Genomic DNA, 13593 nt, shown 5'->3' with positions numbered 1-13593 from the left:
GGGACAAAAATTGGCTTGAGTGGTGAGGATTGCATGAAAGGCTATTATGAAACCCTTGTGCAGCATGTCTCAAAGTTTATTCTTTGGGGTACTTAAATTGGTAGAATGTCAGTCGATGTCACTTGAAAAAAATGGTCTTTGCCCTGACAAATTTCTTTTACCGAAGATTTCTTGGAGTCATTAGTAATGTCAGTCAGTCATATGACTGTTTTAAAGGATGAGAAATTCCTTTTGTAACATTTCCCAAATTACTGGAACCTTGTCTTCCTTAGTGGAGCAAGTTGCTCTAAAATGCTTTGGGAAACACCAGCCTAAGTATTGTCTGGCTTGTAATGGGCACTCAAAAATATTCTCCCTTCTCACTGTGAAACCAGCTTAAATATAGAGTAACTAGGAAAATATAAAAACCCTTGAATTTTCTTAACCAATGTCTAGTGAACAGTGGTAGTGTTCCTTTTTAATCTATAGATTTTTTTTGCAACAAAGTTAGAGAAATCAGCTTAACATTGCGCTTGTTATGGGGATGTGTGTATTTGTTCATTTGTTTTGGCTTGGTTTTTGAATTGGGTGGTTATCTGAATCTGTTTATGAAAGGTTTGGAACCCAAACACCATGGAAGCTAAAAAGGCCAAATGCACTTGTTCTTCCAGAACCTCAACAGTTAGCATGGAACCTATGCTTGACCAGTCAGATGCTCACACTTGGGACTTTGCATCTAGAGTCACTGATGCTTAAAATAAATAACCTGAGACCATTTAGAAATACTTCTGGCACTAGCAGTATCTTCCAGACACCCAGGGTCTGACATTGCCCGCTAAGCTGTCTGTGGGAGGTTTTTTGCTGTAGTTCCAGGCTGTGTAGCTTCCTTGGTTCCTCCTCTTTTCTGAATGTGGATTGCTAAGTCTTCCTGTTGGTTCTGTAAACTATCAGTTGTCCTTCTAGTAAATCACTTTTTAAGCCAGAGTCTATTGTTTTCAATCCATACCCTTTACAATTACAGAATCCTAAGTCAAAGCAGTCGTAGACACTTATTTTAAGATTTATAGGTGATCTCATCTACCTTTTTGGTAAGTCATATAGTTTTACATTTAGGCTCATGGTCCTTTTATTACTTTGCTTTTTTATTGTTATGTAATCATGTGCAGTATATTAATTTCAGGTATACAACATAATGATTCAATATAACTAGAAGTTTGTGCTTTTTGACCACCTTCACTCATTTCAGCCACCCCCACTTTTGGCAACGACTAATCTGTTTTCTGTTTCTGTGAGTTCCAGGGTTTTTGTTTTATTTATTTATTTTTTTGAGATTCCCTATAGAAGTGAGATCATGCAGTATTTATCTTTTCCTCTGACTTATTTTACTTAGCATAAATGCCCATATGTGTTGTTGCAGATGGCAAGATTTCCTTATATTTTATGGTTGAATAGTATTCCATTGTGTGTGTGCGCGCACGCACCACATTTTCTATGTGTTGGCTATTGCAAATACTGTTATAATAAATATGGGGGTACATAAACCTTTTCAAGTTAGTGTTTTCATTTCTTTTGGATAAATACCCAGAAGTGGAATTGCTGGGGTCATATTTTTTTTAATTTTTTGAGGAACCTCCATACTGTTTTTTGTAGTACTGCAACAGTGTACATTCCCACCAACAGTGAGACAGGGTTTTCTTTTCTCCACATCCTCACCACATGATCCATTTTGAATTGATTTATATAAAATATGAGACTTTGGTTAAAGGGTTGGTATTTTTGCCTATAGATATCTACTTGCTCTGGCACCATTTGTTAATGAAACTACCTTTGATTGAGTTGCTTTTTCCTTTGGGCATATTAGATAATCTTTTGTCATTTGCAAAGAGGGACAGTTTTATTTCTTCCTTTCTGATCTATATACCTGTTATTTTCTTATCTTACCCTATTGCAGTGGCTAGAACTTCCAACATGTGTGAATAAAAGTGGTGAGAATCGATGGGCATTCTTACCTTGTTCCTAACGTTAGAGGGAAAGCGTTCAGTGATTTGGGTTGTATGGTGTATGCAGCAGATGCAGTCAGTAGCTTCCCAACAAATGATTGCTCTAAGTAATGGGTATGAGAAAAACAAAGCCTGAGAATCTATATATATAAAAGCCTAAGCGACCGTCACAACCAAAACAACCAGACGGATGACTGAACAGGCTGTGTGGGACGGCCAGGCTGGCAGGGTGGTTAGTGAGGGTCGACCAAAAGACTGAGCAGCAGGCTGCATGGAGTGACCGGGCCAGCGGGGGTGGTGGGAGGGGCAGTGAGGGGCGACCAGGCTGGTGGTGGTGGGGGGAGTTAGGGGTGACCAGGCTGGCAGAGGGGGGCAGTTGGGGGTAATCAGGCAGGCGGGCAGGTGAGCAGTTAGGAGCCAGTGGTCCCAGATTGTAAGAGGGATGTCGAGGGGTCCCGGATTGGAGAGGGTGCAGGCTGGGCTGAGGGAACACCCCCCATGCACGAATTTCATGCGCCAGGCCTCTAGTAATTGTATAAAAACCTCATTTATAATTGTTGCCAGAATCCTGTTGGTCTCATTTTAGATATTTGGAAGTTATTGACAGCAGGCATTTTGTCCATTCTGTATTAGATGCTGAGGTAGTTTTTTTTTTTAAAGTAATCTGAGTTCACATGCCTTAAATGTGAACCATAGAGGAAAAACATCTTTTTTTCTTCTGGAATGGTATCTACGGAAACATTAAACATACTCTGGATTTTCTCCAACTCTTACTGAATGCCCATTGGTTGAATGAATGCCAGTTACACAGGCAAATACATGCTATTTCTACTGCACTGAGTATGCTGGACTAAATCTAGGCCAAAAGTTGCCTGGAATTTATACTTGGCTTTGTCATCTTTATATTATGACGGTCTTCTTGGGGGGCCGGGCAGGGGGAGACATTGACCTCCAGTGACAGCTATGTAGCAAATGCATTATTGGCAGCAGTATCTTTGTTGTGTAAAGAGCTTGCAATTAACCTCTACTTCTGTTCATGTGAACTAGTTGCTAATAGGAGAAACCTTTTTCTTCCTGAGCCTTGGCCAGAGCATTTTAAAGGACCTGCCTACCATCAAAGATCACCTATATTTATACTACGGTTCTACATAAGACTGTTGCTCACTTTTGAGCTTTCCAAACTACAGCTATTTCTAGTGAATTTTGTACCTCATTTTCTATTAAAAAATAAAAGTATTGTGTTGCTTTTGTTCTTATGATACAACTAATATATTTTTATTGGTTAAAAACAGATACAGAAATACACAGATAAAACAGTCATACATAATCCTTTTGATTAGCAATGAATTAACATTTTGATGCATTTTTACCTATTTTCTTTAGACAGACCTTTATACTGTTCATTCTATTTTGTGACTACTTTATTTCACCATGAAATCTTTGTGTGCTATTATATAATTGTGTGCAATATTTTTAACAGTTGCGTAGTATTTCATTTTAAACCAATTCTGTTTTGGACATTTGATCCTTTCCAATTTTATACATGGTAATTCAGTATGGATTCTTGTGGTTAAAGATTTATGTACGTCCTTCTGATTTTCTTTGGATAAATTTCCAGAAGTGGGATTGTTAAGTTTTCCAGAAAACTACAGTGATATGGTGATTTTTCAACCTGAGATGTTAAAAACATTTAACTGCTTTCTTTTTTTTTTTTAATTTAAATTTTTTTAACTTAAATTCTTTATTGTTTAAAGTATTACATGAGTCTTCTTTTCCCCCATTGACCTCTCCCCAGCCACCCTTACCCCCAAGCACAAACCCTCACCCCCCTACTGTCTGTGTCCATTGGTTATGCTCATATGCATGCATACAAGTCCTTTGGTTGTTGAAAGTATTACATGTCTCCTTTTCCCCCCATTGCCCTCTCCCTGGCCACTCCTGCCATATTTTATTTTCAATTATGAATGAGTTTAAGAGGCTTGTTAAAAAAAGACATTTTAATTTTGGCTTAAATTGATTATAGACTTTTGCAACATAGAGATGTGGGCCAGTTTTATCTGGAGAGATTCTTTACCCCTTCCTACCTCATAGCTGTGTCTCTGAATTGGCATGGCATTATAACTCCAGAATTTTTACTTTAAGCATTTTGCATGCTCTTCACTATATTGTCAATGTCTAAGCATGAATAGTTCAAGATTGCAGTTTTAATTCTTTCTTACTTTTCAGGTTATAAAATAGAAAATCGAAAACATGAAAGTAGACAGGACTAAACTGAAAAAGACACCTACTGAGGCTGTAAGTATCCAAAAGTTTGCTCTATTTTTTAATTTCAGTAAACTTGCTTACAGTCTGTTCACCAAATGTGTTACTACTTGTATATACAAAGTGCAGTAAAAAAAGTAACTTGTCTTGAAGCAGTCAGATTTTTGAACTTTTTTTTATTAAAAAAGTGAGAAAGCTAATGATCAGTGGAAAGTGAGCCCTGAGCAGTTTGTAGCTGTATATACCTGAAGTAGGCTTTCTGGCCGCTGTTTCTATGCATTGAAAGGCTCTATGGTATAAAGTGGTAATATCTTTCTGATTAGATTTCTTGTGAAGCCAATGTTTTAGCTTTCTGTATTACTTTTTCTTAATCATAGAATTCAGCTTAACCTTTGTATAGGTTGGCCATGTCAATTGATCCTATGTCAGTAGTAGAAATCCCAGCTTCAGTATTCTATCAGCTAGCCTAAACTGTGTTTGAGGTTAAAGTATGACACTCTTGTAGACCCCATGTGCTACAGGGAGCACAAGCTTTGGAATTAGACATGGGTTTGAGTCTTACCAGATTTTTGTGACTGAGAGTTCATTAACTTGCCCTGGTTTCCACATCTATAAAACAGGACTGATAATTCCTCCCTCCTTGATTTGAGGCAGTTGCTTAGTAAAGTATCTGGTACATAATCAATGAGTTCATTTTCTAAATACAGGCCTCTTGCTTTTTTTAAAGACTACCTACCTAGCGAGTATTACTTATAGATGTCACTGTTAACATTTTGCTATACTCCCAGTCTTTAAAAGATTATTGCATGGGTAGTTCTCCTACCTTTTCACTTAGCATTATACTAATGAATGTGGGAGGTGTTATCTTCCCATACCCTCACCAGCATTATAGCTTATCTTTAAAATTTTTGTTACGAGGTGGCAAAGAAATATTTCACTCTGCTTATTTGCATGCTTTAATATATATTCCTCAATTTTATTATCCTTATGTTATACATATTAGATATATTCATTTTCATAATTGTTGCCAATACTTTTATTTTGTTTTTGATATGTTTTGGCACGGAAAATTTTTGACAATTATGTACTCAAAATATTTTTTTGGAAACTGAAGAACAGAAAAAAGTTGCCTTAAGAAACTATACAAATATTGGAAATGTAAAGTACTGTATCAAAAGGCACATGGCAGGTTCAGGAAAAATATTTGTAACGCAATGTACTTAATATGTTTTGTAGCTAAATCAGTAGGAGGGATAAATATCCCAATGACAAAATATGCATAGGCCATTTCAGAAAAGAGCAGTCAGTAGAATTGCAGAATAATTAAACTTTGTAGAGAAATGCAAGTTAATTTTTTTTAACCTAATTGATTTTTAGGATTTGTTCTTTGAGTCACACCTGTGTACAAATTCCTGGTTCAGAACATTTGATAGCTAGCTACTAGCAAATTACTTAAACTCCTCAAAGTGGAATTTTTAGATTATTGATAATGTGTGTTTTTATGGCTTAAAAATGCCTATTTTTTTCAAGTAGCATACCCAGTTTTCTCTTGCTGTGGTCAATACTAGGTGTTATTTTTCAGGACATTTATGTTTTCAATTTTTTTTTCCATTTCAACCCTTTTAACCATTTCACCACTCCCCACCTGTGGCAACCACCAGTCTGTTCTCTGTATCTATGAGCATGGTTTTCTTGTTTGCTTTTTATTTTTAAAATTCCATATATAAGTGATATCATACAGTATTTGACTTATTTCACTTAGCATAATGCTCTCAGGGTCCACCTATGTTGTCACAAATGGCAAGAATTCATTGTGGCTGAGTAGTATTCCACACACCACATCTTTTTTATCCTCTTGTCCATTGATGGATACTTAGGTTGTTTCCATATCCTATCTATATATATAAAAGCCTAAGCAACTGGCTGACTGGCCAACTGGCTGGTAGCTATGATGTGCAGTGACCACCAGGGGACAGACGCTCAACGCACAGGCATGGAAACATGGAACATACTGATGAATCTCAGAGGGGAGGAGAGAGTGGGAGGGTGGGAAGAGATTAACCAAAGATATTATATGCATACTAGAGGCCCGGTGCATGGATTTGTGCACCAGTGGGGTCCCTCGGCCTGGCCTGCAGGGATCAGGCTGAAACTGGTTCTCTGACATCCCCTGAGGGGTCCTGGATTGCGAGAGGGCCAGATTGTGGTTGGCCAGGCCTCTAGTTGTAAATAATGCTGCAGTGAGCATAGGGGTGGATAATATCCTTTCAAATTAGTGTTTTCATTTTCATCGGATAAAAATATCCAGAAGTGGAATTGCTGGATCCTATGGTAGTTCTCTTTTTAATTGTTTGAGAAACCTCCATACTGTTTTCCATAGTAACTGCCCAAGAAAGACATGTATTGATCACTTTGTGTATCAGCAACTGTGCAAAGGATTTTCCCCATGATTTGATCTCTTTATAGGAGCAAATCAATATAAACCATGGTAATTGGTATGTAGCCATTGAACTGGCAAGTGATTTCTTTTATATTATCTATACTAATAAAGAGCTAATATGCTAATGGTTGGGACCTAACGGGTAGTAATGACCAGACCATTAGCATATTAGCTGGGGCGTTGCTCCGGAGATGGGGCGGAAGCGGAGAGGGGCCCGGAGGAGGCGGGACCATCCCATGCTGGGGAGGGCAGGGGTGAGAGCTCATAGTGCCCCCCTCACCAGTCCTTCGCCACCCACTGCTCACATTCTGAGTGCCCCACGGCCCACCAGCCAGGGGAAGGAGCACAGCGCAGCAAGCAGGAGGCTTCCATGTTCTCCTCGGTGCCATGACAGGGCGGAAGCGGGGGGAGGCGCCCGGAGAACCAGCCCCAGGCGACTCAAGGGACTGAGAGTGGGGCTTGAAGCGGCCAGAGAAGGCCAGAGGGTTTGGGAGCTGGGCCAGGCACGCTGGAGCTCTGCGTGGACAAGTTCGGGTGTCCAGGCAGGGCTGCAGGTGAGTGGGCGGCGCTGTGTGATTTTGCACGCTGGGCTCCTAGTCATGAATAAAGAAATACACACTCAAATTGCATTTATGTAGCAGGGACAATATCCTAAAGATAAATTTCTGTCCCTGGTGTATTCTGTAAACTGCAAGGTCCAAAGGGACCTTGCCACTCCTGATAAAACAATAACATGCTGGCATGTTAAGTTGATGCCACGATGTTACCTGGTTCTTGTGAGCAGAAACACAAGCAACTTAGATGCCTTAGACATATGTGTTCCAGAGGGTGCCCTTTGAAGTTTGAGAGCCTCAGGAAAGTTTCCAGGGGTCCAGAGGTTTGGGAAGTTTTGAGATTTTCCTTCTAAAGTGAGAGACAGGTTGCAGCACCTGCACCACACACCATAAAGAAAGAGGAACAGTGTATGGGGCGCCTCTTCAGAATTTGCAGCAGACCCCTAGAGTTTGAGCCATGCCATCCTCTGCCAACAAATATCCTAGCATTCAGAAAAGCAGCTTCTGGCTTGCTACAGAACCTTGATAAAGAATGAATGCCTGATTATGTTATAGATAACAATGATTACAGGACCCAAATGTTCATCATGAACTGGGAGTTATCTAACTCACAGAATCATAAAATTGGATCTGCTTAGCTGCTTTCCATTAGAAATTGAAGTGATATATTTGATACTAGGCACAAGTGAATTGCATGAGCAGATGGTTCAGACTCCCATGTTTTTCTGTTTCTAATGCTTCACCACCTCTTCCTCATCCTATATGACTTCAAGAAGAGGAAGAAAAAGTGCATGCCTGGTTTATGGAAGGATTTTATGCCAAGGACTTACATACATTTACCACAAAAATTTGAGGTAGCCTCTTTAATAATGTTCACTTTAGAGGGAGGAAAGTTTGGGGACTTAGCTTAAAGAAAACCATATACCTTTATGCCCTTATTGTTCCCTGTTCTGTTTTGGGTGCTGAAAATACTCCTAGTTCAAATCTCACAATAACATTGCTGGATAAATAGGTGGTGTTCATTTTGCAAAAGAGGATACTGAAATTCAGAGAGGTAGCTTACCAACTGCCTAATTCCAAAGCCCATGCTCTTTGTAATATTATTCTGTCTCACAATATTTAAACTCCTATTATGTGAGATAAGTGCTTTATGTATGTGGCAAAAATTTGAGCTTCACAATTCTGAGATAGTTATTAGGTCCATTTTCCTGGTAAGAAAGCTGTGGCTTATAGGTTGTATTTGCTCATGATCAAACAGCTTAGTAAACATCAAGGTAAAAACTGAACCCAGATTTGTTTGGTTCCAAATCTAGGCCTATCCTAGGATACTGTACTGCTTTACCAAGTTAAAGAGCAAGTATAGTCACTTCCAGCTGCCATCCATTAATAGAAGGCTTCTCTGTTCCAGTCCCTATCCCCTGCTTCACTTTCAGAAACGTTGCTGTAAACTTTCAGTCCACACTTTGTTACCTGACAAACAGGCTCTTCATCAATAAAAGAGAACAGAAATGTATGGAAATGGGACCCTCAGTAAGAATAGAGTCCTGGTTTTACAAAGTTCAGAAGCTCTTTGCTCTCCTACAATTGGAGGGTTTTAAGTTGCAGAAAAATATAGCTAATGCTCATCTTGACCTTTTACTGTGAATTTACTAGGGCTTTTCAGTGTTCCTCTGATTCAACATTCCTTTTCAGGGATTCTGGTTGTCTTTCACTCCATGGTACAGATGCCTTCATTTTATTTTTATTGATGTTTAGCTTCTCTGTATTATTCTGTTGTCGGTATCCATCCAAACAATTTGTCTATATCTGCAAGTTTATCTGGGTTTTAAAAATGCACACAGATTCATTGTTTCATTATAAGATTTCCATTTTAATCCCAAGGGATCATCTGGCAAATTTCTGCTTAAGTAGTTATTCTATCAAAAGTTAAATTTCTAAGTGTATTACTTAAAGATTTATTTTTCCATTTTTCTTCTTTGTGCCTCCCTCATAATCCAAAACACCCTTTGTGAATACTTGTTTTTCTCAGCCTGCAGATTGCAGAGCCTTAATAGACAAACTCAAGGTTTGTAATGATGAGCAACTCCTCTTGGAACTGCAGCAGATCAAAACATGGAACATTGGAAAGGTATGTGAACCCATGTTTCCAAAAGACAGGGCTCCCTGGACTAGTACATCATTTTGTATGCTCTGATATGGAAAGAGAAACCATAATGAGGTAGCCTCATTTAGCAATCAGTTAATAAGCATCTAGTGTATGTCTAGCATAGCTGTAGATTAGTAACTTTTAACCTGTGAATGGTTGTCAAGGAAATTTTGAAAGAAATATGAGAGGAAAATTTTGCTAGCTGAGGAAGAGGAACATTTAAGATTTTTACTTTTAGTTTAAAAGAATCTTCTTTGATAACTAAAAATGAACACATCAGGTAAAATGGGTTCTGGAAGGGAAGAGTCACTGTGTTTGTAGACCTCAGAATGTAGCCAGAATTCTGCCTCAGAAGACTTAGCGCAAAGGGTTTTGTGGCATCTAATGGTGTGTGCGGGCGAGCAAGCAATAACAATTTATGTCCATGTGGTTCAAAGCACAATCTTTCTCATGGGTTTCTGTATTGATGAGGGATTGAAGAGAAGCAAAGATGGGAAGTGAATTTGTCTAGGTGTCACACTCAGCAATTCATTGTAACAAAGTACCCACACAAACACCTTATTCTTTTCTTCCTCTTTCTCTTTCTCCAGTGTGAGTTATATCACTGGGTGGACCTGTTGGACCGCTTTGATGGAATTCTGGCAGATGCTGGGCAGACGGTGGAGAATATGTCGTGGATGCTCGTATGTGATAGGCCGGAAAAAGAACAACTGAAAATGCTTCTCTTGGCTGTGTTGAACTTCACAGCCTTGCTCATTGAGTACAGCTTTTCCCGGCATCTGTACAGTTCCATAGAGGTAGGAGAGGCTCAGACCTCTGTGCTCTGTTCTTAACTGGAATTGTTCATGTCTGGAAATAAGGAAATTGCTATTTCTCTCTGAGGGATTACTTGTTTCCTTTTCATTATGGAACTCGGGGATTTTCCATGTCAAAAACAATAGTAGGATGTTTCTTGGATATAGATACCCTTCACAGGATTGATGGGAAAATTCTTCAAGAAATTAATGAAAATGTAATACATGTATTGAAGTATTCTTTGGAATTTTCAAGAATTGATCTTTGTCTCACATATTAGAGCAGCCTCAAATTACTTTTAAACTATTAGAAATAGTTTTATTTCCTTGACACTTTACTGTACTCACTGCTTTTCTAAGTTTCTGTACTGCTTTTCAGTCTTCTCTCCTTTTTCCACAAAATGTGTATTAATATCATGCTAGCTATTCTTAAAAAGTAAAGTGGGCACAGGAATCGGTGAGCTTTTGAATGGATCAAAAATCACCATAAGAAGTACAGTGGGGCCTTGACTTATGAGTGTCCCGACTAACGAGTTTTTTGAGATACCAGCTGTCTCTCAGCCGATTTTTTGCATTGAGTTGATAGAGTAATTTGAGTTAACGAGCTCCTTAACGAGCTCGGTCTCCGAACGAATTAAACTCTAAGTCAAGGCCCCACTGTAACTCTTTTCCTTTAGCCTAACTTTAGACTTTTCTATCACTGTTGGTTAAGTACCCTGTTGTGGTGTGTTAATTTTCCTAAGTCTTCCATAAAGAAACAGAATCAGAACAAACAAGTAGAAAGAAAATAGCTTAGGAAAAGTGGAACAACTGGACTAAGGACCTAGCACCCAAAGTTTTAAGTGGGGAATGTATGAACTGTCTGTTGGAGATGAAATGGTTTAGCTGCTAAAGAAAGTCCATGGCCTTGGGGATAATCAGCAACTGAAAATACCTGGGTTCATTTCCAATTGAATTGCATACTGGTTTTAATGTTGACCAAATACTTCAATATTTTGGTGTTTTGATTGTATTAAATAACCAAAATATAGACTCTCGTGTAACTGTTATATACACTGTTCCATGACAGTCATGTGCCCCCAGGTATTACTATCTTCAGCTCCTATATGAAGGACCCTGTGTTTTAATTCCAGTTTTATTTGTCATAAAGGATACGGGAGCATAACATTATCTTTCATTTGTAATACTTTTGGTTTAGTTGGAAATGGTGTTCTTGAGTTCCACTATGTATTAAAATACCATTTTGTTTCTTTTGTAATCTTTTTTCCTGTGAGGTCACCTGTGCAGTTAGTTTTGTAAATGTTGACAAATCTGTATTGGCATTTAAGTTTTCAATGTGTAGTGTGCTTGATACCATGAACCTGCCCTCTTTTGTCCCTTATAGCATTTGACAACTTTACTGGCTTCCTCTGATATGCAAGTGGTGCTGGCAGTCCTTAACCTTCTGTATGTATTTAGCAAAAGATCAAATTACATCACCCGCCTTGGATCTGACAAGAGAACCCCACTGCTAACCCGGCTGCAACATTTGGCAGAGGTGAGTCATGGGTGAAGAGTTGGAAGGGCACAAAAATTGGACCATGTAGTACCTTTTCACAGGTGTTTCTTGCAGTGTCAAAATGGATAGGAGTCCCTAATTTAACTTTACTGACCTAATTGAGTAGAACTATTGGTGCCCACTTAGCTAGGTTCCAAAAACCCTAAGAAGTATTCCCAACTAATGGATTAAGGAATTTGATGAATCTCTGCTCACAAAACAGAATCTCTTTGTTCAAAAATGACAACTTGTCTTCTGGAAAGAAAGTTCAGAATCAGATTCTACATGGGGAGGAGGTATGGTGCAAAAAAAGATCTGAATTTGTGTCCTGGCCCTGCTCATTATCTCTGATATCATTTTCATCTGGGAATTTAGTGTATCTACCATAAAGTAGTTTCAGAGTAAAAAAGTTTAAGGTACTTAATGCTGTTTTCAGTAATTAGTTGGTTTGTGATAGTAGTAATTGTAATTGTAGGCAAAAGCTCTACTAAAAGGTCAACTCAACCAAACTATTGTCCAGTGTTCCTAGAGGTAAATTGACAATACATACTTAGGCTTGAGGTATACATTGCTAGAGAACTTCCTTAGAAGAAAATTAATAAGGTTGATTTTTAGAAGTTTTTTCAAATAATAACTCAAGTTTCAGGCTGTTTTATGTGCATGGTTACTTAAAAAAAATTTTTATATTATGAAAATTCTAGGACGTATAGGAAAATATAAAGAAAATGGCAGCCCTACCTGGTTTGGCTCAGTGGATAGAGTGTCGGCCTGCGGATTGAAGGGTCCCAGGTTCGATTCCAGTCAAGGGCACATGCCTGAGTTGTGGGCTCGATCCTCAGTGAGGGGTGTGCCAGAAGCAGCCAATCAATGATTCTCTCTCATCATTGATGTTGCTATCTCTCTCTCCCTCCCCTTCCTCTCTGAAATCAATAAAAATATATTTTAAAGAAGAAAAGAAAATTGCAACTACCTGTAATTCATCCAGATGAAGCCTCGCTTAAGATTTGAGCATATTTTCCTCTTGCATTTATTAATATGTACAAACTAGAGGCCTGTTGCACTAAGAGATTCGTGCAATGGCCTTCCTTTTCCCCTGGCTGCTGGCACTGGTTTGCCTCCGGCACCCGGGGCCCAGGCCTTCGCTAGAGCCGGCCCCGGAAACGTCAGGCCTCGCTGCTCCGCCGGCCCGGAGCCATGAGGCCTGGCTCCACCGCTTGGAGCCTATGTATGCAAATTAGCCGTCATCTTTGTTGGTGGTTAATTTGCACATCGTGCTGATTAGCCCATGGGAGGCGTAGCGAAGGTACGGTCAATTATCATGTTTGTCTATTAGATTAGATTAGATAAGTATGCAATTGTTTTCTTAACATATTGTAAGTATTTATCTATTGCTATTAAAAAAATGGAAGATAGTTCAATATTTGATCCCCAGGTAACAGTTAAAAGGAACAAGAAGCCATATCTACCAGAATTCATAATGGAAAAACTAAATAAAGCATTTCCATTGATTCAGAGGTCACACAAAAATGTCAGCTATTAGCTTTTGCAACTTAAATTTGTAGCACAGGTCCTAACCAATACAATAAGAGGAAAGAAAGAAATGAAGGTTACATATAAAAATGAAAATTCATTATTATTTGTAGGTGATGGGATTGAGACGCTTGGATTTCTTGGGGGGACAATATAAAATTATTAGGACTAATGAAAGTACAGTGAGGTAACCAAGTAAACAATTAATATATAGAAACAAATAGCTCCTCCATACATCAGTAATAACCAGGTAGAAAGTGATTAGAAAAAAGACCCCATTCACTGTATTCATAAGCATAGTGGCTTTAAAGTATCCATATTGGATAAAACTAAATTTAAGAAAAAATAATG

General features: G+C 38.7%; 1 protein-coding gene across 11 annotated transcripts in view; it reads left to right on the top strand.

Annotated features, from left to right (window-relative positions):
• Window positions 1-13593, top strand: part of HUWE1 (HECT, UBA and WWE domain containing 1, E3 ubiquitin protein ligase) — a 147966-nt gene that overhangs the window by 29062 nt on the left and 105311 nt on the right. For all 11 annotated transcript variants that reach the window (XM_014535313.1, XM_014535311.1, XM_014535310.1 and 8 more), the window contains 4 exons: window positions 4206-4274; window positions 9265-9363; window positions 9972-10178; window positions 11560-11712. In XM_014535313.1, the coding sequence (XP_014390799.1) occupies window positions 4230-4274; window positions 9265-9363; window positions 9972-10178; window positions 11560-11712 (504 nt within the window). In that variant the 5' untranslated portion in view covers window positions 4206-4229. The remainder of the gene's footprint in view (window positions 1-4205; window positions 4275-9264; window positions 9364-9971; window positions 10179-11559; window positions 11713-13593) is intronic.

This window comes from Myotis brandtii, unplaced genomic scaffold (assembly GCF_000412655.1).
Source record: "Myotis brandtii unplaced genomic scaffold, ASM41265v1 scaffold1424, whole genome shotgun sequence".
Taxonomy (NCBI): domain Eukaryota; kingdom Metazoa; phylum Chordata; class Mammalia; order Chiroptera; family Vespertilionidae; genus Myotis; species Myotis brandtii.
The sequence above is the reverse complement of the archived record's forward strand: the minus strand, read 5'-3'. Positions and strand labels throughout refer to the sequence as shown.